Raw genomic sequence first — 27,287 nt, forward strand, 5'->3', positions numbered from 1 at the left:
CAAGTCTAGGTCCAAAAGGATTCTTAACAGCTTCTACCCTCAAGCCATAAGACTCCTAATCAGCTAATCAAATGGCTACCCGGACTATTTGCACTGAACCCCCTACCCCCATTTTTACACTGCTGCTACTCTGTATATTATCATTACATAATCACCTTACCTACAGTCACAAGTTTGTACACACCTACTCATTCCATGGTTTTTCTTTATTTTGACTATTTTCTACATTGTAGAATAATAGTGAATACATCAAAACCATGAAATAACACATGGAATCATGTAGTAACCAAAAAATTGTTAATTAACAAATCAAAATATATTTTCTATTTTAGATTATTCAAAGTAGCCACCAAAGCTTTGCAGTCTAGGCATTCTCTCAACCAGCTTCATGAGAAATGCTTTTCTTGAAGGAGTACCCACATATGCTGAGCACTTGTTGGCAGCTTTTCCTTCAATCTCCGGTCCAACTCATCCCAAACCATCTCAATTGGGTTGAGGTCGGGTGATTGTGGAGGCCAGGTTATCTGATGCAGCACTCCATCACTCTCCTTCTTGGTCAAATAGCCCTTACACAGCCAGGAGGTGTGTTGGGTCATTGTCCTGTTGAAAAATACAATTATAGTCCCACTAAGCACAAACAAGATGGGATGGCGTATCGTTGCAGAATGCTGTGGTAGCCATGCTGGTTAAGTGTGCCTTGAATTCGAAATAAATGACTGACAGTGTCACCAGCAAAGCACCCCCACACCATCACACCTTCTCCATGCTTCACGGTGGGAACCACACACGCGGAGATCATCTGTTCACCTACTCTGCGTCTCACAAAGACACAGCGGTAGGAACCAAACATTGCAAATTTGGACTCAGACCAAAGGACAGATTTCCACTGATCTAATGTCCATTGCTTGTGTTTCTTGGCCCAAGCAAGTATCTTCTTATTATTGGTGTCCTTTAGTAGTGGTTTCTTTGCAGAAATTTGACCATGAAGGCCTGATTCAGACAGGCTCCTCTGAACAGTTGATGTTGAGATGTGTCTGTTACTCTGTGAAGCATTTATTTGGGTTGCAATTTCTGAGGCTGGGAACTTTAACTTATCCTCTGCAGCAGAGGTTTCATCATAGCGCTCGGTTTTTGCGACTGCACTTGAACTTTCCCGGATTGACTGACCTTCATGTCTTAAAGTAACGATGGACTGTCGTTTCTCTTTGCTTATTTGAGCTGTTCTTGCCATAATATGGACTTGGTCTTTTACTAAATAGAGCTATCCTCTGTATACCACCCCTACCTTGCCACAACAACTGATTGGCTCAAACGCATTAAGGAAAGAAATTCCACAAATTAACTTTTAACAAGGCACACCTGTTAATTGAAATGCATTCCAGGTGACTACCTCATGAAGCTGGTTGAGAGACTGCCAAGAGTGCGCAAATCTGTCAATGCAAAGGGCTACCTTGAAGAATCTCAAATATAAAATATATTTTGATTTGTTTAACACTTTTGGTAACAACATGATTCCATGTGTGTTATTTCATAGTGTTGATGTCTTTCCTATTATTCTACAATGTAGAAAATAAAGAAAAACCCTGGAATGAGTAGGCGTGTCCAAACTTTTGACTGGTACTGTACATATTACCTCAGCTAACCTGTGCTGCCACACATTGACTCTGTACCGGTACCCCATGTGTATAGCCTGTTATTTTATTGTGTCTTTTTAATTATTTGTTATTTTTCTATATTCTTTTTACTTCAGCTTATCTGAGTAAATACTTTCTTAAAACTGCATTGTTGGTTAACGGCTTGTCAGTAAGCATTTCACTGTAAAGTCTACACCTGTTGTATTCGGAGCATGTGACAAATACAATTTTAATTGAGTGTTCCATTGGTTGTATTCCAGCTAGGAAAGGTCAATTAAGCACAAAATACTATCTGAACTCCAGTCTGATGCAGACTATGAACTTTGTCCACTAAAAATATCCATTAAAAGCCGATAAATGTTTAATACGGTGGAAAGGTATGAGCTGGAGAGTTATTAAATTAGCCTGAAACCGATTATTGTACTCTGGGGAAAGATCGACAGCACTTGGAGGTGGAAATTAGCCTCAATTTAATAAAAACTCAACTACACTGCAGACACATTTCACACGTCATGTGTACGTTGGCCTGAAAAGCCACCAGAGGGACCTGAGATCAGTGTTTAGAGAGCCTTCTCCCTCTGTCTCCCCTGGTCCTAAAGGAAACATTTGTAATTGGACCCCTGAGGGAGAACTGTTCTAGGACCTATTGTTAACCAAATCTACACCAAACCAAAACCCATTACAACAACCTGGGAAGTTTTCAGAGTCCTGCCTCCCTACTCTCCCAGTCCTAAATGGGACACAGCTGTTGGGCTCTGGGCATGACACTTTTCAAGCAGCTTCCCAATAAAATATAAATAGACTCAAGATGTCATGAATCACTGATATGAGTAACATGACCACGGGAGAGAGGGGAGGGGACTATGAGCAGATTGGTGATTGGTCAAACAGACAAACCACACATTAAAACATGGGCCTTTGCTTCAAAGGACTGGATGACGTAGGATGCGTACCAAATGGCACCCTATTCCCTATATAGTGCAGTACTTTTGACCAGAGCCATACGGGCCCGGGTCAAAAGTAGTGCACTGTAAAGGGAAAAGGGTGCCATTTGAGAGACGTAGATGTCGCTGTAAAGAGTTGGACCCGACACAAAGCGACAATCAGGCGGATTGAGTATTGTGTTTTTGGACGAAACAGTGGAGTCGTAAAAACAAAGAGAGGGCGGAGGAGTCCTTACGTTCATGTCGCAGAAGGAGCCGAGGATATTGCTTTCATGAGCAGAGATGTCCTGGAAAAAGGAAACAAAGAAAGTATGACGAGTATATTGCATACTGAGAACTGTTAGAGAACAGTTAGGAACAGCAGGACACCAATGTCATTGTCAAGTATTAAGTACACCATGGAGATAAATGCTGATATACTGAATCCATAATTGAGTTGTGTGTATGGGTGCATGCTATGCTTTTACCTCTATGGTGCGGTACATATTATAACATTACTGCTTTGGTGGGATGGGTGTTGTGTCGGGGGAAACATGCTATTCTATTACCTCTACAGTGGGGTTTGATTATGTATTGTGTTGTATCAGGGTGTGTCATTCCATTACCTCTATGGTGGGGTGTGTGTTGTGTTTGTAAGCCGTGTACAGGGGGAACTGAATCTGGAAGATCTTGGCGGCGCAGAGCAGCAGCTTCTCCCGGTCCTCGGTGCTCCACGAGTCAAACATGTCCTCGTGGGCCTGGCAGTCTGTACTGCTGCTAGCTACAGCCTCAGACGCCCCAATACCACTACCACTTTCACCTGGCTTGGGGGCCTCCTGCTGGGCCTGGCTCATCCCCTGGACTGGGTTCTGGTTGTTGTTATTCTGGTTCTGCTCCGGTGCGTCCCCGGCGCCGTCCTCCTCTGCCGAGTCCCTCTCCACGTTCAGCGGCTCGTCCTCAACAGGCGAGGTGGGCGGTTGCTGGGGGTGTGGCCCTGCTCCAGTTATTCCACCCCCTCCCTCTCCTCGCCATTCTGTCCCCGGCCCCTCCTCGCCACCTGTGGCCCCGTCGTCGGTGACGCCCCGTTGGCTGGTGGCGCTGCAGAGGCGGTCCCTCAGGCTGGTGACCTGAGCGATGACCAGGTTGATGAGGGCGTAGACCAGCTGGTTGAACACCTCCAGGTGCTTGTACTCCTTGAAGCAGCATAGACATTGCCTGTGGAGGGAAAGGAGGGGTGGCGAGAGGGATTGAGTGAACTGCGAATCACGAAGACTCACCAGCGAGTCGCAGTCAACTCCTACTGGGGTCGCAGTTCGAGGCTGACTCATTCCATTTGGATGGTCAAGGAATCAAAACGTTTGGGAACCATAAAAAGGCAATGCACGGTCCACATTGCAGTGAACTGTAGCTTCTGCCTGTGTTGGCCTCAACAACCAGCCATCTTTAGAGACTACTCTATTGGCTAAATTCAATCAAACTTGCATTGAAGCGAATAAAGCATAGAAACATACTTCACTCCCCATATTCAAATAACATAGCAAGAGGAGCCTAGTTTTAGGTACTTGCAACAGAAAATATTCAGTTCTCTCGCTTTCTGAATAAGATACGTAAGTGGGCTTTAGTTGTATGAACAAAGAAGCAGAATATGCATTGTTGAGGAGGATTTAATTGAATGCAGCCCTTTGATCTATTTTGAGCTCTGTTCTCGTGAATTCCGTTTCTTGTGACATCAGCGTAATGTAAAACACCTGTGATTATATTACTGACCATCCTATTTTAGACAGTCTTCCCCCCCACCATGTATTTTCATAAGACAGCAACCAATTAACACAATGAAGGATCCACACAAATGACGGATCCCACTAATCAGAAACACAAAGAGAAGAATGCAAAACTAGAATCAACTTTCCCTGATGAGTCAAGCACTTTTGCCTGATCTCACAGGGAGTGGTAGCACAACTATGAAAGGTCAACAATTTCTCAAGGCACTTCTCCCTGCAGGCACGAAAAACACAAAGTTGTTAAACAACAATAAAACCACTACTAAGCGAGCCGAAAAACCTATTATTTATGACCCGCTTGTCCTCCAGTGACCTTAGCTAGCCTACATGCTAAGCTACACCTAAAACACATTGGTCAGCCGTTAGCGCTAGTAATAAACGATGAATTCATGGCTGATAATGACTTCAGATAGACCTAGAGCTATCCAGGAGCGGACATCCTCCCCTTTTAAATATGAATGAATAATGGTCTATGTTCCAAATGAAACCCTTTTCCCTACATAGTGGTCAAAAAAAAGGGCACCTGTTCAAAAGTAGTGCACTAAATAGGGAATAGGGCTCCATTTGGGACGGATCCATGGAAGAATAATGAATGCGCGGAACAGAGGAGAGCGGGAAACTGACCTCTGGGTCCATGAGCTGATGTAGCTGAAGACTCGTAAAGCATGCTCCTTCTTCAGCTGTAGGCCCTCAGTGCTGTCTGCATCCGATACTGGAGGGGAGAGAGAGCAGACAAGGTGGTACAGTTCAATATACATGGAAAAGGCAAGTGTAGGACATGACCCTTGACCCACACTGCTTGTTCAAAGGCTACTAGGCTATATGGTGGCCACGAGCTAGAAAATAGCACACATTGGAAGCTGAAATTGCAATAAAAATATTTGAGGCATTATCAAAGACCGTTGAAGATTAAAGTGGTTGACAGACACTTCGCTACAACAACAAAAAACATATTTCTGGGAGGCACAATGCGAACGGTCCTTTGGTCAACAGGAGAACAGAGATGATCCTCTACTCTGGATGGGAGACTGACCCATGGAAGTCTCAAGTCTCTGGTGAGAAACGTGCCTCGGCACCACATTAGCACAGGGCCAGGCAAGGCTCCCCATTACCAACAACTGACAGGTACTCCACACCAACAGGCCTTCCCAAGCAGCATTGGTTTGTACTACAGGCTAAAGTCAGCTGCTGTATTATGTGTCGGTGACTAGGGACGGGGGTAGAAATCATTTCATTATATGAATAGTATCATACATTTCTGTCTGTATCTGGATATTTGAAATAAACGTATGTTTTTATCCTGAGCACTGTTGCGCGAAATTGAGGCTGGCACTCTATTGCTGCTACTGCTGGTGAGATGGTAACGAGCAGACAGGCAGAGGTCGTGTCTACACTTGACACTTACATGCGACTACTGCTATCAGAACACGAAGATCGCATTGAAAAGTCACTTTGTGGTCTGACTGTATTCAGATCTGACTGACCACGTCAGGAGTTGGTCAGGGATGCATTGCGTGCAGATTTCTCCTAAGTCTGGATGTAAACAGGCTACCGAAATCGCATAGAGTGGCCGATGTTATCAGCAAGCACTCCTCCCACAAGTCGCCAGAAAATGTGTGTTTTGGGACCGAGAGGCACCTCGGTTAGCTGGCTAGTTTGCTACCCTAGTTTGCTACTGCCATCAGTTGTTGCTGTGTTATCATATGTTGCCTATTCCACAGTTTTTAGAATGCATACTGGCATTTGAATAAAGCGCGGGGAAAGGGATTTCGGACACACTGTGGACTCCGTAGACACATTTAAATCTAGGTGTAGACGCATGACATGGGGCACGTCACAACATAATTGAAAAGTTGATTTTATTCAATTAATCATTTGAAATGTCATGGACCTTACTTGTAACAATGTCACATGTATATTTTCCTTTAGAAAATGCCTGTATTAAAATAGGCCTATACATTTTCTTGCTGCAAAAATTAATACCCCCAAGTACTCTAATACTAACGTCCTTTAGGATATTCGTATAACCATGCACATCCCTTTTGGTGACACACAAGCATACACACAGTCTCAAAACAAAATGTAAGCAACGTGTGGGGCAAGGTGTGTCCAATGGAAGGTTATTGCTGTGTCAAAATCTCAGCTCGAACTTTTCTGCGGAAAGCGCGGCATTGCCTATATTATTCAGCAACCCCAAAGCACTTGTGTCTTTCACAAAGTCAATGGTGTAAATGAAAGGTGTGCGACTCTGGGAAGGCTTTGTGACGCATCATTTTCAGCTGCACCCACCCCTCAAACACAGATCTTTGTTATACCAGCACCCTATTTTCTGCTCTCAGAACAAAAAGAGAAAACTGACCATGTTGATGCCTCACATTGGCCTACATGCCAAGACTACTAACAAGAAAAGCAAAAGGACGCCATGATGAAAGCGTTAGCCGATACGCAAAACGACTTAGCCCACATATTAAAGGCTTTTTTAACTTACAAACCCACGAGTGCTTTAATTTTTTTTTTTTTTTTTTATGCCACTACGGACATGTGTGTTATAATTTTTAATTTGGCTTTTCTAGTACTATTCCCAGACAAGAGCACCTGTGGTTGTTTTGGAATACTTTAAGTGTTACCGCTACCTCTTTTTCTTCACTGCTAACTAAAAGTTGGACTTAAGATAAATTGCTAATGAAATCAACTATAGATTGAATACTGCACATTATGTTGGAGGGAGAAGTGTCATTTAAAAAAAGGTGCAGCCTACATTCAAACTTTGTGACAAGAGACCCATTCCCATATCTGACTGACCTAGGCCCAAATGTCACATTCTTACCATGAATAGGGCCTAATAATAACCACTGTGACAAATTGGAGTTGTGCCAAAACACTACCAAGAGAAACAGAAAACAAAGTGGAACTCGTGTCTAGGTAAGTGGGTCTGTTCCTGAGATGAACAACAAAACAGCGTTCTAAAGTTCACCTTGCCCTGACCCTGACCTAACTCTGTGTATCTGCCTTAATTCTGCCAGAATTCCCAGCTCCCTTCATAAAACAATCCATGACATTGTGTTCGGTGGCCTGGACCAAAAACATTGCGATCATTCCCAGATAAGAGGATCTGGATATCCCAGCCATTGTTCTGACAGCAAAGCTTTGAGCTTGTAACAAAAACATTAGAGAAGTAAAATTGACACCTACAACTCAGCAGGGCTCTGCTGAGCTCAACTTCCTGTGTTGGTGGAAGCAATAGTTGGCTTTAGGTGCTGATCTAGGGTCAGTTTGGCTTTTTACAATCAATGGATTAGTGTTAGGCTAGGGGTGGGCAGGTAAACTGGTCCCAGATCTATGCTCAAGGGCAACCTCTGCCTTGCTGGCCACAGTGCCAGACAGCATCTTAAAGCAGGGTATGTGAGGATTGACAATGGCAGCCACATGTTACATTTTAGTCATTTAGCAGACTTAAAGGCGACTTAAAGGAGCAATTTGCGGTAAGTGTCTTCTTCAAGGGGCCATCGACAGATTTTTCACCGAGCTGGCACGGGATTTGAACTTTCGGTTACTGGCCCAACGCTCTTAACAGCTAGACTACCTGCCACCCTGCAGGCTTACTAGCACAGCATATTCAATAACGGGTTGAAACCCTTCATTCCCTCAGTATGTCCCTCACTTCCCTTGCATGCATGCAGCCACACACAAACATTCCCGGCTTCATGCAAACACTACAGCAAATTTGGGGTGAGGGGTCACCTGGTGAAAGCCCACATGGGGCTGCCAGTCTCACACACATGGGGCTGCCAGTCTCACACCCTGGCACTCCAGACAAGCCTGTCACAGGCAACAAGCCCCTCACACCTCTACTGGCGGCAGCCTGTTGCCGACAAACACTCACAAAGGGGTGTACTCTTTTTTTGCTGAACAGAGGGACGACCCGTCACAGGTAAAACAGCAGCTCTACTGTGAAAACATACTACTGTGTAGCCTACTAGCCATTGGCAAAACCGTTGTTGATAGACATACATGTGGACCAGAGAGAGGGTGTTTTGCTCTAAGACAAAAGGAGGCCTACAAACCACCAACAACCAAGTTAATCTGAGCACCTAAAGTGTCATACTCATTGCTCATTTGAATAACAGATTTGGGGGAGGGGATAGGTTATATTCCATTAATCTAGTTCATTTTAAATGTGTATTGACAGGATGAAAGACCCTTTGAGCTACACCATCATGATCCCCCTTTCAAAGGGGTCCTGTAATAAGCAACCCACAACCGCTTTACCATGTGGGCTTGGATATCCTCCCAAGACATGGAGACCATTTTAAACAAGATTACCCCCCCTCTTGCCCAAATCACCAAATCAAACGTTTAGACACTAATATCAGACTGAAAATAGGTGTAAAACATAAGACATCCAAAACTAGCAAACAAGCATATTAAAGATTTCAAATGCAAAACCCCATGTTATTGATGGCAAACAACTCATATGGCATGAAGCAGGCACATGAAGCAGGCAGGTAGCCTAGTGGTTAGAGCGTTGGACTAGTAACTGAAAGGTTGCAAGATCGAATCCCGGAGCAGACAAGGTAAAATTCTGTCTTTCTGCCCCTGTCACCGCTGTTCCTTGGCCGTCATTGAAAAGAATAATTTGTTGTTAACTGACTTGCCTAGTTAAATAAATGTAAAATACATTTTTTAAAAGCACAGTATACCAAGCCATAAGGAAGACTGTCAGCAGTGTCTTCTTGCTACCATCACCAATGCCTTCCCATACTCAGTTCGCTAACTTGGTAAAACAAGCACACTCCACATACACAAACCATTGCAATTTCATAGATCTATAACTAGCTATAACTGTAATGGAGGAAACAATTGATGTAGCCCTAAAAAATGGGCCTTTGTTTATTCGCTCCAACATCCCGTCGTGAAAGCAATATGGCCTAGTTAGCTAACGTTACCACGTAGCTAGCAAATAATCTGTTCAAACGTTACTACTGTCAATTTTAATCGGAACTAGAAAATACAACCAATGGCATTCTTAGGCACATTTTATTTTGATTAAAAACAAGCGTATAGCTAGCTAGCTAACAAAAACGCGAATGAGTCCTAGTTAGCATAGGTTACATGCCTAGTTTGCTAGATGGCTTAATGTGTTTACGTACAGTAACTACTGAGCCTATATTACTTAGCTAACAATGCTAAACATTTGCTTGTAATCTGGCAAAAGTATATTATTACAGCGCCTGTGGCAACCAAATATGAAAACGAATCAGTCCGTTTTGATGCCAGTTGACCACAGCTAGCTGGCTAGTCAGTGTGCTAACGTTAGTTAATAACGTTGGACAGCTCGTTACTCAGCGTGAAACGGACAAACATATCAACCAGACAGGCTAGCTAGCAAGAGCGAACACGCCTGCACAACATGCACCACTTCCACAACCACCTCTCTCGCGTCGGACAAAAAAAGGGGCATGCAATGTGTAGGTAACATTTGTTATGGCCAAATACACGTCAAACCACATTTCTACAGGCAGTTAACCAAAGTTAAGTTAGATAGCTAACCAAGTTACCATGCAATGGCATCAGCCCAATCTAATTAGTTAGTTAAGGTCATGATGTTCAGAATATCGTCTAGCTAGCTAGCAAGTTAACTCTACTCAGGCATCCCCTTCATTTTGCAGCGTTTTGACAGACAGGCCTCAAAGTTGCAGACAATGTGCCATTTACATTCAGATCATTAATTCAAGACAAGGCCTTACATTGGCAGCTGTCTGGCTAGCGGAGAACAACCAGGCACGACAGGGGTACGATAGCTAGCTGTCCAGCTTCCCTCAGGTAGCCTGATTTAGCCAACGTTAGCTAGCATTAGGGGACCACTACGTCACTAAAACATTTAATAAAAATGGTTTACTTACTTTCATTTAAAACCTCCACCAGCTCGGCGCAGTTTTCACACATTGTTCATTAAAAAACTAACAAAGGAAAAGTGTAGTCAAACCATTGGAAATGGTTGATGGATACGAATTGTTGGCACCTGGTTGTTTTGGGGGAAAGGCCCGATGTAGTGGTTAGTGAAGGTTTGCTAATGCATTAAATAAAATAAGGGAGAGTAATAGATTCAGATTGCATTTGATATTAAATATCGTTGATAAAGTCAAAAAGTAAGAGGCATTAAGATACAGAGTCGAGTCAATCTCCAATCGGAGCGTTACTGGAGAGAGTAGATACGGCAGCCATATTGAAAAGGGGTGGGGGCACAGCATGTTCATAATTCGTAACTTTCCGTTGTCTCCTTCGCCTTGTTCGACTTTTTCCGCTTGTCTCGCGGTTACTCCATCAGCAAGAAACGTTTACAAATGGCGTTTCATTCACATACAGCAGACAGCCAAGAGACCAGTCGCCACTGAAGGTATTCGATTATCTGGCCCGGGTTACCCCGATGAGGAAAGTATGCACCGGATTAAAAGTGATTTCATTCGTTTTGGAACCGGGCTGCCTCCAGCGCGTGAGCCAGGTGGCCCGTTCAGTGATTACAAGGATTGTGTTTTCACATGAAAGTGATTGCTTTAATCGGCTTTCCCATTGACAACTATTTTGAAATGTTGAACATATATTTGATGGAAAAGAGATGTTTCTGGACGACGCACAATGCTTGTTGACATTACAGCGCGGCGCAGATTACGGTTGGATTTGAGAGTACTCCTCCCTCTCACCGCTTGTGCCCATTCACGTCACTGGCCATGGACCAGTGCACTGCGGCGCAGGTTAATAGATCGCCCTCATTGGCACCAGCAGACATTTTATTCATTTGGGGAATTTGTATTATGCCATGACATTGTTTTTTGTTTGTTACTCCAAAGTATTTTCTTAAGTATTTTGACCTTAAAATTCAAAATGCAGACCTCTCTGTGAGTACTCAGTAGTTTCAAGTTCTTATTCCAGAAATTGGATTTAATAACCTTCAACGACTGAAGGAAACATACACAAAAGGTATAGGACATACACAGTTTTGTAAAAATAACCAACTTTATGTTCCCATAGTACTAAGACAGCTTTACAAACAAGATGATATGCACATAACCTTCCTTTGATCTAACATTCTTGTCCAAATGTCAGAGCGGTCAGTTTTAGATGCAAACAGAACCCAACTTGCCACAAACTGCTGCCAAAACAGAAACAAAGGAAGCAGCATCATTTACCACCCTTGACCGTCACATTCATCTGCAGGCCATGCGGCTCCTCCGAAAAACACACAAAGCTCTTTATTGGAGCACTTCCTGACACTACAGCACTTTTTAAAGTAACCTTTTTGCATGTGCTTTTAACATATCTTACATATAAACAAATAGAAGGATCGTTGGTGGGGGGGGGTGTAGGGAAAGAAAGGGTTAAAAATAATTATTTCATTATTTAAACTTCATGCACGGCTAAACAAAGACGATGACCAAAAACAAAGCTTGAATTTGCGAGGGAAAAGGAGCAATACCGTATTATTACACAAATGACTCTGTATAAAATGCGTCCATATGCAAAAAATGTGAGTGCCGAATCGGAGGCGCAATTCTCATTTACATATTGGCATTGATTTGGTCGACAAAGCACCTCTCAATCTCTCGCTCTCACACACACACACACACACACACTTGACAAGAGCTCTCAGCTTCTCTTGGCTTTCTTTTTTTCCCAAAAACTGTACATGTTTGCTGTTGTGTTCGTTCCTATGTGGCGGCGCTTAGTCGCACATCTCCTCGGGGAGCTCATGGGGGTTGAGGATGCCGGGGACAGACATCTGCAGCTTGTGTTTCTCCTCCTGGGCCTGCCGCAGCGACGTCTCCCGCTCCTCCAGGAACAGGTCTGTTGTGTCCTCGCCAGCAAACTCCTGGACAGGGAGTAAAGAGAGGAAGTTGAGAGTTGAGTGTGAGGGACAAATATGTCTATCTACCATGCTCCAGTGGTTTGACACATCAGACTGATAGTAACTCTGGCCCTTGTGTGTGTTTGCACCCGTGTGTGCGCGTGGCTACAAAACCAGAGTGACTCACCTTGATCTGCACCAGGAAGTCCCTCAAGTGCTCCTTGAAAGCGGGGATGTCCTGGTTCAAGCTGAACAGACCTGTTACAAACACCTTCACCTGGGCACTGGAATGGAGAGGAGAGTCAGGATCACAACACATTCACCTACCTACATAGCAACTACCTACACAGTAAGTAGATCACTTTAGATCAACTAGTTATTGTCTGTAGTACAAATGTATCCCCAACACCAATATAAAAGAGATGAGGCCCATGAACTACAGGTTCACTGTGGCAGCCATTTTGGCCAGTGCGGTCCATTGTAGAGGAAGCACCGAATTTGACAAGGCTGCAAATTAATCTCCATCTTAGTGTTCAGAGTGGAGTAACAACAAAATGTTTCATTTTAATTTACTTGACAGGGGCCCTCTGATAGGCAGGCTGACAGACACTTACTCTTGTAGATGGGGGAAGGCCGTCTTGAGCAGGTTGGCCACGTACTCCTGAACGTAGCCCTGGTTGTGCTGGCTGGCTGGGTTAAGGGAGGCGCTGATTTTACCCTCCTCCACCAGGTTGAACATGTACGCCAGGATGGACGCGTGCATGGTTAGCCCTGCAGAAAGTCAAGCAGAACATCAATTATACCCACACTTGTCTTGCACTCACCAATGGTACTTAAGCACGTTGTCGTGTCCATCTGCCATGTCTGTGTTTGACTCTGCTGCAATGTGACACCAAAGTGAAATATCCCCTTCAGGAATCAAACCATCTAGTGTATAACATGGCCTCTGATTCCTCGCCTGTACCCAACACTTATTACAGTACCATAGATGTTTCCGGTGATATTTAACCGTCAGTCAATGATCAGCCACCACCCTCTCACCTGCTGTGTGCGAGGTATCTGTGACGACGGAGAAGATGTGCTGGAGGATGTCACAGAAGTAGGTCTGGTAGAAGCTCTGTGCAGCAGCCTCCTCCTGGGCCACGTTCTGCAGCAGGGTGTAAAGAATCTGCAGACCTGGAGGAAGCAGGGATGAGTGGCTTGATGAGAATAATTCCACAGTGTACTGTAAGGACTATTTTCCCCAGACTCTTAAGCCTAGTCCTGGACAATGAAACATTTGTCCATTGAAAAAAGCTTTAGTCCAGGATTAGAGCACATCTGTGTCTGAAACACCCATAATATTTTAAATAAAGTGAAGTGAACTGCATTTCACCTCAGATGAGTCTGACAACCTCATTCGTCAACACACAGTTACAATCTCGTGAAAGGCATAGTATGTATGAACAGGTAGGTAAGGCCAAAGCATATGGAGGGTCTTACCAGTGTCTGCAACGTTCCTCATGGTGTGTTTAAAGGCCCAGATAATGGAGTCCAGAACCAGTTTAAACTGGGCCGGGGGAATGGAGAGGAAGGCCGGGAAGCACTGCGAGTTCACCGCTTGGAGGAGGTAGAAGAAATGGGTCCTATGCTCTGGGTACTCTTCAAAGTCCTGGAGAGGAGAAAAAACAATTGGACAATTAAAGTTGGACAATGTCAGTGGAATTACTTTCTATAAGGAATAAAGACTAGGACTCCGTCATATAAAGTAATTTTTCTTTTCCCACGCATATAATAAAAATATATAATATGTTCAACAATCCTTCAGTTTACAACCTCGCATTGGATAGACTTCACCAATTGTCTGTAGTACAGATTTATCCCCTACATCCATGCAAAAGGGATGTGGGGCCCATGAACTACAGGTTCACTGTGGCAGCCATTTTGGCCAGTGCGGTCCATTGTGGAGGAAGCACCGAATTTGACAAGGCTGCAAACTAACACTAACATCTGTCTTTCTGTTAATGTTCCTTTGACATCATGTGCAGTCTATAAGGGCCACTCAGGCCAGCTAAGAATATGAACTAATTAATAGACTACAGCATTCTAGTAGAGTGCTATAATAGTAGAGGAAACATCTATGAAACATACTTTATTGATCATGTTCAAAGTGCACTCGAAGACTGCGTCGAAGATCTTCGGGATCTCCCCGGTGATGTGTCCACCCAGCTTATTGACGATGGTCGCCATGGTGCTTAGCACCTCGGGCTCTCTGGCGGCGGGGACATTGCGCTGGTAGTCGATGAGTACAGCCTCCAGCAGGGGCGGGACAAAGTTCTCCCCCACCTGTAACAACCACGGAACATGGTAGAACGTAACCAGTTAATACAGAGACATTCAGTCTAACGTTAAAGCAAACTGTCAGATAACTGAGGGCTTGGGGCTACCACCGAGGGCTTGGGGCTACCACCGAGGGCTTTGGGCTACCACCGAGGGCTTGGGGCTACCACCGAGGGCTTGGGGCTACCACCGAGGGCTTGGGGCTACCACCGAGGGCTTGGGGCTACCACCGAGGGTAGCGGTGGTTCAAGTCATCGGCGCCATAGTTATTTTAGAGGAGGAACTGGAATATCTTGGTCTGTGATGTGAGCTATTCTCTGTCTTTTCAACCTGTAAGTGGATGAAATTAGTTTCAATGGGCATGATGCCTCTGGATAAGGTTGGTGTCCAAGGACCTATAAGGGCTGTGTGGAGTTCAAGCTAGTCCAGACAGCCAGTTGGATCTTTCTGGTTGTCTTTCTGCCTCCCGTTTCTCTATGGTGTGGTTTAGACATGCTATCTATGGCCTGAGAGATGCCCGCTCTGATCCCACCATTACATTTCGATTCATTTTCTTCTTTATTTAACTAAGCAAGTCAGTTAAGAACAAATTCATATTTTCAATTACAGCCTTCGAAGAGGATCTATAGGAGAACCACTGGTCTACAGCATTCCCTATAGGCTGCGACTCTATATTTGATTAAGACAGGACAGACTCGCCATTTGTGGGTCGTTGGAGCGGCTGACCCAACCTGAGATCAGCTTGAGCGTTTCTCTCTTCACCGTCCTCATGCTCCGGATCAGGGGCTGCTTGGTCACCATCTCTCCTAGCAGGACAATAGAGTGAGTTAGTTAGCTAGCATAGGGTTTAGCATGGTAGCATGGAGTTAGCATGGGGTTCAGCATGGTAGCATGGAGTTAGCAAAGGAGAGCTCAGTGACGCTTTAAACGTTATGCTGCGTACAAAACAACTGAGAACTCGGAAATCTCCAACTTCAGTGCGTTCAAGACAACTGGGAACCCATGAGAAAAATAAATAAATAAATAAATAAATGAGCTCAGACTGAAAAAAATCGCTGTGAACGGTCATCCAACACGGAATTTGGGCCTCTTTCTAGAACACTGACTTTCCGACCTGAAGATCACTGACGGCATGATATCACCTCGCATTTTTCAGAGTTCCCAATTGTCTTGAATGCACCGTCAGAATGGGCTTGTAGTTCTGTGACTGATGCCGCAGCTGCAGACAGATAATTAAGCACATCACACTTTGACAAGCAAGCACTTCAGGCATACAAGAGTCTGACAGACACACACACACCAAGACAAACAAGCACCTCAGGCACACAGATCAGATAGGCACACAGATCAGATAGACCAAAGACAGACAGACAGACTAGGCACACACGTCTCACCGTTGGTCTGGATGGCAGAGGAGATGTTCTCACTCAGACACTTGTAGACATTGAGCATGTCCAGGTAGATGCGTCCCAGCTGCACCACGAAAGGGTGTCCCACGGCCTTGCAGGCCCGCACGTTGGTCTTCAGGATGCTGCCCAGCTGACGCACCGTCTCTGCATCCTTCAGGATGTCCACATTCTGGAGGGGAGAGACAAGTCAGTTAAAATGCTTTCACCGCATCTTCGGACAACATATTGTAAGTCGCTCTGGATAGCTTTTTACTGAAGTGCAAAAAGACGAGGCTTTGCCAGTTGCAACAATTGGGAGAAAAAGCACCGGTAATGATGACAAATGTTGCTGGTAAAACTACAAGGGCCTCTAAGACAGTGGGTGTTTCTCTTAATTTATCCATGGCACAGCAGTACAAAGTGGGGGAGACTTGTGTTGTTTGGGTTGTGCTGCATGCATACAATGTAAAATGCTTTGAAACCAAGGGTGACAAACACAGTCCCATAGTGGAGTGTGACTTACCTTGGTGGCCTGTTGGATGATGCTGTCCCACACCTGGTTGGGTAGCAGCATGTACTTCTCGATGAGGTGCTCCTGCACTGCCTGGTCCGTCTGGGCCCCGATCATGTAGCCCACTGCCTCGTAGAACGTGTGCACCTGAGGGAAAGAGATATGAGGTGGATTACGGTCATATGAACATCTGCTGCTTCATATCCAACTCCAGCCATTTCACATGACAACTGGAAACAGGGTGCTCCCTGAACTTGGCCAATGGAAACTCAAAACCAGCATTGCCATTTGGAAATGTTTTTCAACTACTACTGTATTTTACTCTTAGTTTTGGTTGTTTTCAGGGGCCTGTAGCTCAACTGTGTTACGGCTAATCGTGGTGCATCTGTGTACCTGTTGGGGCTGGAGGTCACAGATGATGGTGTTGATGTTGTTGAGGATCTCGTCGATGAAGGGCATCACCTCGCCCACTTGCACCTGGACAAAGTGGCGCCGGCACTTCTGGGCGATCTTGATGAAGGTGTCGCACGCCATGTCCTGCACGCCGTCGTGAGTCTCTGCCGGGAACAATTACGTTCAAATAAAATGTTCAATAAAAGAAACACTGTTGGGGCGTGTTCATTTGGATACACCGTAGAGAAACTTTTTTTAAACGCTTTGAATCGTAAACCACAAAGGAGTGTTTCTTATTGGACTTGTCCAGGTAGTCCCTCCGTTTCAGTTGGTTTTCTGTCCAGTGTCAAATTAACACAGCCCCTGGTATTTTGCATGGATGCAAAATCACACCAAGGAAATCAATTTTCACACGACACTGAAAACAGCATCCTGTATCTTTTTAAGATATGCAAGTGGTGGCCTGAACAAAGTTGCTTACCGTGCATGAACTCAAAGAGCTTGTTGACGACAGTCTTGAGGAACTTCCAGTGGGCTCGGAGGAAGCGTGGGTACTGGCCCACGATGTACATGATGTTTGAGGCGATGATGGCCTTGTTGTCCTTCCCCCTCTTCTGCTCACAAAGGCCCAGCAGGTCCTGGAGACATGAGGAAACGACAGTCGGTCAATAACACAGAAACGCAGCTCAGTACATCCTGACAGTCACTCTACAGCAGCATTTACATGTTAAGTCTTGTCAGGTGAGTGGACGTGGAATTTCTCCAAAAGTGTGTTATTAAAATTCATTTTTTCTGCCAAATCTCAGTTCTATCAATCACTCCAAGTACCCACTGTTCTGAGTCCTCTGCGTAGGCACAGCCCTGTTACTCTGCGCCCCTCATGACACAGGCTCAACACGCACAGTCGAACTGCAACGTCTCAAGGGGCAGGCCATTCAATTTCTGAACAGTAAAGGGAACACTTCTGGTCTAACAGAGCACATAATTGATGACTAAGACCAGCAACTACTGCATGTGTGTATTATCGCCTTTAAAGACTAGCTACCTGTGAAGGTGCGGTGTGTGTATAGTCCCCTTTAAAAACTGTAGCTGCCTGTGAAGGTGTGGTGTGTGTATAGTCCCCTTTAAAAACTATAGCTGCCTGTGAAGGTGTGGTGTGTGTATAGTCCCCTTTAAAGACTGTAGCTGCCTGTGAAGGTGCGGTGTGTGTATGCACGCCTGTGTCCGTTACACAGACTACTACAGACCTTGATGACGGTGACCAGGAACCTCTTCTCGTCCTCCTCGTGCATGGCCCCGCTGATGGAGCCGATGGCCCAGCACAGCGTGTTCCGGTTCCTCCAGGACCACTCTGTCCCGTTGACCTGGTTGTGCAGCTTCTCCGTCATGATGCGCTCCGTGTCCGCATAGTCCAAATGGGTCAGGTAGACTGGGGGGGGGGGGGGCAGAGAGAGGGAGGTATGCTAGTCAGAGAGAGAGGGAGTATGTGGATTGTGCCCTACCTTATCAACAGTGAACAAAAGTGTGAGGGAGAGATGTGTCACTGATAGAGCGATCAATTGTGGAAAGCACATTTGACAAAGGAAAAGATTGAGGGGCAACTGTGCTTGACATCACAGACTAGAGAGAGGACGTGTGTGTGAGATGTTCAGACTGTCCTGGGCCAGGCACTCACCCAGTGTCTCTCTCATGTTCTTATAGAGGTTGATTGAGTCTGTGTCCTTCATGAACTCTCGGACCACCTCTCCCTGGTCATTCTCCACCACCAGCACCTCCTCTGGCTTGGCCATTCGGCTCACCATCAGCGTACGCACCTGTGTTCCCGGGCAGACAACATGCCAGTGACTAATAAGGGACAATCTAAATAGACACCATGGTGATGCAGGGACTGTCAACAGGAAACACAGTAGAACGTCAAGGTTGTGTCCAGTAGGGAGAAAACGGTTTGAAGTGGTGGGAACTATATGAACTTGTCCGATTGTCACACATTTTTGTTGTCTTTTGTAGATTGCTTTGCTACGGTGTGCCCTATGCCACGACCCTGAAGGACATTTGTTTGGTGGAAGGTCAAGAGTGTGTGTGTAACCGTCCGTCCGTCCCTGTGTACGTTTCTTCTCACCTTGGAGAGCACGGGCAGGTAGAGGTGCCGGCGTGGGGGCACGTCAAAGTGCTGGCTCCCAGAGAGCAGGGGGGAGGTGGAGGTAGAGAAGGGGCTCTCCCTGTAGAGCTCGGCCGCCAAGTGGTTCCAGTACTCCAGACAGATCTTAAAGATCTCCGTCTCCTCCACCTCAGACACCAGCAGCATGTAGTGGAGAGCCTGGAGGGGAGAGGAGGATGTGATTAGAACAGAAGGTAAGGAGAATGTTGAAGATTGGGGGGCTAGCTCCATTTCAATGGTGTGTGACTTGAGGATAAAAACAAGGGAAAATTGGTACAAATATATATTTTTTAAATAATAATTTGAGGTCAAAGGTAATATTCTTCTGGCTGCAGTACAGGTTAGGTTGGCGGGGAACAAGGGGGTATGTGAAATGTTAATACGTGACTTATCAATGAATGCGATTGAAGAATGCGTTTTTCCCCAAAAAACATTGTAGGAACAGTATCTCTGTTGTTATTGTCCAGTATTCATGGCGTTAACGTCACCTCCACGAGTGTCTCCCTAAGGTTGGGCCTCTTCTCGATGAGCTGTCCGTGCTCTTTCAGGAAGGTGCAGAGGAACAGGCTGAGGTTCTGGATGAAGTTCTGCTCATCGTCCTTGCCGTTGGAATATGCCAGGCGGATGTTGGTGTTCAGGGGGAGCATCTAACACGAAGCGAGAGACAGGGGAAAAGACAGACTCTTTGATGCGTCAATTAGTATTAATTTACACATTACATTTTTTATCTAAAAATGTATGCTAACTAATTAATAGTTCTTATGATGCCTGCAATATGATCGTTGTTGAAACATAGGGTCTGCAGTATCCGGTCTCAAAAATATATCTGTAACCTATCGGTTTGTCCTGGTCCATCATTTGGGTACCACTACTCCAACACAGTTTTGACAGTAGGCTTAACTGGCCAGCAGATGGAGCTATGCGTACCCGTTTGAGCAGACAGGGAGCGTACCCGTTTGAGCAGACAGGGAGCGTACCCGTTTGAGCAGACAGGGAGCGTACCCGTTTGAGCAGACAGGGAGCGTACCCGTTTGAGCAGACAGGGAGCGTACCCGTTTGAGCAGACAGGGAGCGTACCCGTTTGAGCAGACAGGGAGAGTACCCGTTTGAGCAGACAGGGAGCGTACCCGTTTGAGCAGACAGGGAGCGTACCCGTTTGAGCAGACAGGGAGCGTACCCGTTTGAGCAGACAGGGAGCGTACCCGTTTGAGCAGACAGGGAGCGTACCCGTTTGAGCAGACATGGAGCGTACCCATTTGAGCAGACATGGAGCGTACCCGTTTGAGCAGACATGGAGCATACCCGTTTGAGCTGACATGGAGCGTACCTGTTTGAGCAGACATGGAGCGTACCTGTTTGAGCAGACATGGAGCGTACCTGTTTGAGCAGACATGGAGCGTACCCGTTTGAGCAGACATGGAGCGTACCCATTTGAGCAGACATGGAGCGTACCCATTTGAGCAGACATGGAGCGTACCTGTTTGAGCTGACATGGAGCGTACCTGTTTGAGCAGACATGGAGCGTACCCATTTGAGCAGACATGGAGCGTACCCATTTGAGCAGACATGGAGCGTACCTGTTTGAGCTGACACATTGTGAGTGTGAAGAGGTTGACAAACTGCTCCTCGTACTGGTTGACGCTCACGCCGGCGATCTCCGTCAGACACTTCAGCGTCACGTTGCGGAACATGGGCACGTTCAAGAACTGGGAACGGACGAGAGGAAAAAGAGGTTAGTCAACAGGGTCGTAGTCACTAGACACCAATCAGGAGAAAACTGACTGAAACAGGGAGGACTACTTGAGCTTGTCCAATAAGAAAAAGTGTTGGACCGAAGTTGAGTACACAACAGTTCACCAGACAAAACTGAATCCAAACATTACACTTGATTTTATTTGCATTTTACACTCTGTACTTTGACACATTTGCTGATATGAAATCTGAAAATACTCTGGATACATTGAGTAATATAAGAATATTCCTGGAAAATGTGGGGTAAATGTGGGGTAGGTGCAACATAAGAAAAAAATAAGGGTTTGAGTGAGAGGACTAACTGGTGTCTCCAAGTGGTCACACACCTCTCAAAGAAGAGTCTTCAACTATAAGCTTCTTTTTTTTTGCTCTCCTATCTGTGCTGTTGAGGAACTAGAGCAAGCACACTTGTACTTTAGTCTTTAACTCTAGCTCCTCCATCGCACAATTATTATTTTGGTTTACGCAATCCAATAACATCCCATTATAAAACGCAATCTGGATCAAGTGGGTATGATTTGAAAGCGTGTTCTAGTGCCAACGTGACTAGCTGTTATAAATTATGATATTACAGTGTTCACAAGGCAATTCAGAGAAACAGATTATTTTAGTGCACATAGAAAGGAGTCATCAGTGCATTCAGGTGTGTGTGCTGCTGCAAATTTCCTTCACAATTAACATAGGCTCATTCTGTTCAGGACAACCCAGGGTATGACACCATGTCATCTTGTAACTGTACATCAAACATAGTGATCATAAATGTTGACACTGTATATGACAAGAGTTTTATGATTTGGAAATGTGAAGTGCACATTTGGACTCCTGTGTTTGCCTTACATGTATGATATCAAAGCGGTATTTACTATAATCCTCATGTCTCATCTTTCAAAATACAGTCCTCTTAAATTTACAGCATTTCCCTCACTCATACAACAACAAAAAATCTAAAGTTCCCCAACTTCCGGGAGGGATGGGGGCAGCTTCTGGTCGCATGCGGTGCTCAAGTTCAGAATAGAGCGCAGTGAATTGCAGAGCCAGAGCTCTGACATGTATAACATGTTACTGTACAGTACCCTACATTCAAATTTAGGCACTTATTAGTGACCAAATCTGTCATGTTCAGCCCGTATATGGGCACAAGTGTATGAATGTTTGCAGCAGACCAAGTCACCGAAGCAATAAGGTGCAAATGCCTCAACTTTCACTATATTGTTCCTCCGGCTCTTATGCACTTGCAAGTGCGCCTTTGTGAGAGGATGCCTATAGTTCAACTGCTGTTTTCAAGTTTCCACAAGCCGGGATTGCTGAATCACAACAAAAACAACTAAATTGCCTAGGGAGATGTTTCAATGGAACCGAGAAGTAGTAATAAGCCGATACTTAAGTCATTTAATTTTCAGTAAGGGGACAGGTGCAAGTGAGTCATCAGGAGTTGAGTTACCTTGTACACCAGAGTGCTGATCAATTTGGTCTCAAATATGTACCCCAGGGGGATCCAGTTCAGGAAACGCAGGAGAGTCTCGAGTGTGGCTTGGACCAGAGGGGCATTCTGGGAGTTCTCCTGCAGAAAATGTTTGCATTTAACATGTTGGGCATTCAACATGTACATTTCATATCAAGACAGTTTAGAATCCCTGAGCCATTTGCTTACCATGACAAACTGGCAGAGCTGGAATATTTGCGAGAATTCATTGCACATGCTGAAAGAAAAACAAAAATAAAATTATTACTAAAATAGCATGTCAGTGTACACTTCCATCTGATCTACCCATGCTTTCAAATAATATTATAAAAACGTTACAATTCAGTTGCCATGAAGAGACTAGTAATGATATCAACCACTAATACTTAGGAAACAGATTCTTTGCAATATACAGTACATCTCCAAGCAGCCAAAGCATTTACTGTATAAATAAGCATTTAATTGTACTGTGTACACTACATTGTATCCTGTGCATTTGACAAACGTTAAAGTTATTAGGTAGCTGGATAGGAGACGTTATGTACCTGTCCTTCAGGTGCTTGGCCTTGACCTGGGTCATCTGTCCGCTGGAGAAGTCAAAGACCTCCTCACTGAGCAGCTTGAGGATGATCATGTTGTTCTGACACAGGCTCTCGCTGGTGCGGCTGGCACCCACGATGTCACTGATGAAGGTGGGCCAGTGCTTGGGCCACTCCTGCTTCAGGATCTACACAAGCAGAGGAGACACGCTGAGTTTGATTGTTTCGGTTTTAACCATTTGTAATGACAGGACAGACGCGTTTCTTAATTATTTTTTTTACCTGTACGAGGATCATGTTGAGTTTAGCAATGTACACTCCATCTTTCTGAAACGCACAGATGAAAACTGCAGATGAAATTTGGGAACGAGTGCAGAATTTCAACATGGAAAACATTGCAGTGAGAACAGTCAAACACAGGAAAGACTCTTTACCTCAACATTTGCGGCGTCAGATGAGGTCTTGATAATCAGACCAACGACATACTTCTTTATTCCTGAAAACATACCAGAAATGTTTATGACTCGACATTGTCAAAGATCAAATGTTTGTGTCTGTATAACATTAGCGATATAGTCTAGACACGTTATTCCCTTATCTTAATATCACTGTTCATTCCCAAGGTTCGTATCTCACGCATGGCCCTAATATAGTTGTGTTATTCCAAACAGTCTATGCAGCGGGTGTTACCTTCACATTGATTTCTTGGAAGAATCTTCCAGCGTGTTTTGATCACAGTCTCCAGAATTTGCAGTGCATAGTACTGGAATGGAGAGGAGGGAGAGGCTTAGACTATCAGGAAAAACATATCACTCACAACTGCATCTCATTTCCACTAAGACGACAGATCTTGCATCTTGGATATACAAATGACATCAAAAGCTAACAAATGTAATAAACAAGATCTACGCATCTCTATGGATCCAACTGGACTGCCTATGCCTGGCTGTAATGATATGCTTTTCAATGTCGAGAGAGAGAGATATAGATATAGATGCCCTGGTTAGAGGATGTAAACCGATCACCAGGAATGCGTCACTGGCACACATACTTTAGTCTTCATGTTCTGAGAAAACTCCAGGATGGTGTCGACTCGTGTCCACGCGTCCGGGTGATCCTTCAGGTTGGTCAGCACCTCCTGTGCCATGCGTTGCTGTGGAAGAGAGGAGAGAGAAACTGTTGAGATCTGTGTGGCTTTAAAGGTCTAATCCATAGTTGAAATAACACGGCCACTGTTTTTGTTAAAAGCTAAGGGAGGGAGAAATGTAAACACACAAATTCAGAGAGAGCAATGGATGCAAGGACTGTTATACAGTGTTTGTTTATGTTTACAAACATGGTAGTAAATTATGTTTATATTTTGAGTAATAACGGGGTACAGTTGTCTGGCTACCCAAACTCCTTGCTCCGGCTAAATCTTACGTCACGCCCACTGACCTTAGTATCTTATTCATAATGAGTCTGAGTACCTCCCAACAATTTAAAAAATGGAAAGCTATTGTAGACTGTAGGATTGGTCCCATAAACCAAAGGGTTGGGCGAGAGCCAGAACACATGTGGGTAAAGCAACTGAAAATTCAGCATTGGCTTTGATACTCAGTGAATTAGAGATGATCCAATCACTGATTACTTTGTTGTTGTACAAAACCCCTGATTTTCAGACTTAAGTATGTAGCGAAAGATAGAGCAGCATTAGGGCAAAGAGCAGCTCTCACCTGTGATCCAATGTCATAGTACATAGAATTGACTACATTGTCCAGCAGATTAATGTCCAGCTTTTGACTGAAGTCTAGCAGCTGTCTTGCTGCATGATCCGCCAACATTGTCATGTTTGCTGGCATAGAGCTCTAGGAATGGAGGGGTGAAGGGAAACATGAGAACAAATGACAGAACTTAATAACTACAGACACCTGTAAATAAAACCTAACCAAAAGCCGAAAACAAATGGCTGATGAAATATATGCCACTGTCCCAATATATTATTTTCACTCCCTATATTGCTACCCCTGGCTACACCCACCCACATGTAACAACGGCGAAATACTGAGTGTGAGTAAAATTGCGACATCACTCGCAAGCCTGTAAACTTTAATAGCTTGGCAATTGCGACACCATGGACCACAAGTGGTACTTATGGCGCGTTCAAGTACTAATCGGAACTAAAAAAATCGAAAATGTCCGACTTGTAATCTGGTTTTAGTTATACACGTGCCGGGTTCAACCAGTTAGCAAGTGGGACATTTCAGATTTCTAGTTCCGACAAGCACGTAAACGCTGCAATAAAGCAACCCCTCCCTCCATCCAGCAATTCAAGAGTGCTACTACGGCTAGTTGATGTTAGCTTGCTAGCTAACGTTACTGTTTAATTTATGGCTAACTTAGCGTTTACTATTGTTAGCTAATGTTACCTCTATTGTGTATACCACATAGTTACGTATACATTAACTGACCTCAAAGTTGACACATGTCTAGCTAGCTTATCGCATAAACTAACATCTGGCTAATGTAACCATGTTAAGTCTAAGAACATCAATTAAGAGGCTTCACTCACTCGTGTTAACAAAATATTAAGTAATATTCACAATTATAGCTAGCAAGCTAGTTTGCTATAAAAACAGACAGCTAGCTAAAGCTAGTTAGCCAGCTAGCTACTAACTTACGTTAGCTACACCACCACTCAAACTCGAAATTCAACCCATTTGAGCTGCACAGCTAGCTACCAAACTCACCTTATTTCTTTAGTCTTTCCGTTGTAATGAAAAAAATAAGACTTTGCCTCTGATTTTAAAACTCTCGTCTGGCTGGATGTCAGGCTATCTCATGGCACACGTTCCAGTGTGTTTGACATTCGCTAACTAGCTTATTGGCTAATTAGCTAGCTAGCCAAATGATTTATGTCCTGATAGCACGCCGTTAGCTGTATGTCCTGCCACTGAAGCGAAGTTTCAGTATGATAATTTACATTTAGCAATTTACCATATAGCAAATAAATGTAACAGACTAGTCTAGAAGTATCTTAGCAATGATTAAGTCGTTGCGGACGGCGAGAAATGTTATCAAGTTAGCCTGCTGTTGCACAAGCCAATGATGACTTAGCTTCCCTTGGCTGGCTAGCTAGCTAACAATTTACGGAGTCACACGTATTGCGTTATTCCGGTTCATAATCACAAAGTAAAATAATCTTGAGTTTATTATTGGTCCTATTCGTATATAATATTTGATAGCAGGGCTGTGTAAGCTAGCTCTTCATCTCATGCTTCAAACCCAAGACCGGTTGAAACCGGTTAAGACTGGGATATTCCATCTAGGTTTTTCGGCCCATGGCGCCGCGTAAAATTTGGACTATGTGCACGCCCTTGAGGGATCCGATTGGTTTGTCATAAAATTGTACAAGGGCTGTCCTGGTATTTTACAGGCCAACCATGCTGTCAATCAAAATGAACATCCTTCCCTCAGTACCCATGCGGCTGTGTTTTCCGTTGGTCTGGGGTGTCGACACACCCCAAAACATATATAATAATGTACTGTACATAGACTTGAAATCACTGGCCACTTTAATAATGGAACACTAGTAACTTTAATAATGTTTAAATGTTTACATACTGCTCTACTCATCTCATATGTATATACTCTATTTTAGTCTATGCCACTCCGACATTGCACCTCCTAATATTTATATTCCTTAATTACATTATTTTACTTTTAAGTTTGTGTGTATCAAATCAAATTGTATTTGCCACATGCGCCGAATACAAAAGGGTTGAAATTCTTACTTACAAGCCCTTAACCAAGAATGCAGTTTTGAGAAAAACAAGTGTTAAGTAAAAAATACAAATAAAAACAATATTTAAAATAGCGAGGCTATATACAATGGGTACCGGTACAGAGTCAATGTGCGGGGGCACAGGTTAGTCGAGGTAATTGAGGTAATATGTACATGTAGGTAGAGTTAAAGTGATTATGCGTAGATAATAAACAGAGAGTAGCAGCAGTGTAAAAGAGGGTGTGGGGGGAACAATGCAAATAGTCTTGGTAGCCATTTGATTAGCTGTTCAGGAGTCTTATGGCTTGGGGGTAGAAGCTGTTAAGAAGCCTTTTGGACCTAGACTTGGCGCTCCGGTACCACTTGCCGGGCGGTAGCAGAGAGAACGGTCTATGACTAGGGTGGCTGGAGTCTTTGGCAATTTTTAGATCCTTCCTCTGACACCGCCTGGTATAGAGGTCCTGGATGGCAGAAAGCTTGACCCCAGTGATGTACTGGGCTGTACGCACCACACTCTGTAGTGCCTTGCGGTCAGAGGCCGAGCAGTTGCCATACCAGCCAGTGATGCAACCAGTCAGGATGCTCTTGATGGTGCAGCTGTAAAACGTTTTGAGGATCGGAGGACCCATGCCAAATCTTTTCAGTCACCTGAGGGGGAATAGGCTTTGTCTGCCCTCTTCACGACTGTCTTGGTGTGTCTGGACTAGAGGTCGACCGATTAATCGGAATGGCCGATTAATTAGGGCCGATTTCAAGTTTTCATAACAATCAGTAATAGGTATTTTTGGCCACCGATTTTTTTATTTTTTTATTTTTTATTT

The 27,287-nt window shown here is 44.5% G+C and overlaps 2 protein-coding genes and 3 non-coding genes across 11 annotated transcripts in view; all 5 read right to left on the reverse strand.

Annotated features, from left to right (window-relative positions):
- LOC115208582 (ubiquitin carboxyl-terminal hydrolase 34-like) overlaps positions 1-10,590 on the reverse strand; it is a 75,166-nt gene extending 64,576 nt beyond the window's left edge. For all 7 annotated transcript variants that reach the window (XM_029776753.1, XM_029776752.1, XM_029776751.1 and 4 more), the window contains exons 1-4: positions 10,242-10,590; positions 4,963-5,050; positions 3,184-3,772; positions 2,815-2,865 (exon numbers count right to left, since the gene is read on the reverse strand). In XM_029776753.1, the coding sequence (XP_029632613.1) occupies positions 2,815-2,865; positions 3,184-3,772; positions 4,963-5,050; positions 10,242-10,284 (771 nt within the window). In that variant the 5' untranslated portion in view covers positions 10,285-10,590. The remainder of the gene's footprint in view (positions 1-2,814; positions 2,866-3,183; positions 3,773-4,962; positions 5,051-10,241) is intronic.
- Positions 10,591-11,328: 738 nt separating this feature from the next.
- Positions 11,329-26,030, reverse strand: LOC115208583 (exportin-1). Its single transcript, XM_029776754.1, has 25 exons — positions 25,433-26,030; positions 24,419-24,550; positions 23,755-23,856; positions 23,394-23,466; positions 23,138-23,199; positions 22,986-23,030; positions 22,710-22,891; positions 22,354-22,402; positions 22,144-22,263; positions 20,528-20,656; positions 19,439-19,597; positions 18,912-19,109; positions 18,468-18,606; positions 18,040-18,221; positions 17,274-17,430; positions 16,793-16,956; positions 16,412-16,546; positions 15,895-16,078; positions 15,200-15,306; positions 14,312-14,506; positions 13,664-13,832; positions 13,223-13,357; positions 12,796-12,952; positions 12,369-12,465; positions 11,329-12,205 (listed from the first exon to the last, which is right to left on the reverse strand). Exons 2-25 carry the CDS (start codon positions 24,542-24,544, stop codon positions 12,059-12,061), a joined length of 3,213 nt encoding a protein of 1,070 aa, XP_029632614.1. The 5' UTR covers positions 24,545-24,550; positions 25,433-26,030; the 3' UTR covers positions 11,329-12,058.
- On the reverse strand, positions 12,559-12,693 carry LOC115147943 (small nucleolar RNA SNORA5). Its single transcript, XR_003866524.1, has one exon. It is a non-coding gene; the product is annotated as a small nucleolar RNA SNORA5 (small nucleolar RNA).
- LOC115147944 (small nucleolar RNA SNORA5) lies at positions 14,019-14,155 on the reverse strand. Its single transcript, XR_003866525.1, has one exon. It is a non-coding gene; the product is annotated as a small nucleolar RNA SNORA5 (small nucleolar RNA).
- LOC115147952 (small nucleolar RNA SNORA17) lies at positions 17,591-17,723 on the reverse strand. Its single transcript, XR_003866533.1, has one exon. It is a non-coding gene; the product is annotated as a small nucleolar RNA SNORA17 (small nucleolar RNA).
- Positions 26,031-27,287: the final 1,257 nt, after the last annotated feature.

This window comes from Salmo trutta, chromosome 14 (assembly GCF_901001165.1).
Source record: "Salmo trutta chromosome 14, fSalTru1.1, whole genome shotgun sequence".
Lineage (NCBI taxonomy): Eukaryota > Metazoa > Chordata > Actinopteri > Salmoniformes > Salmonidae > Salmo > Salmo trutta.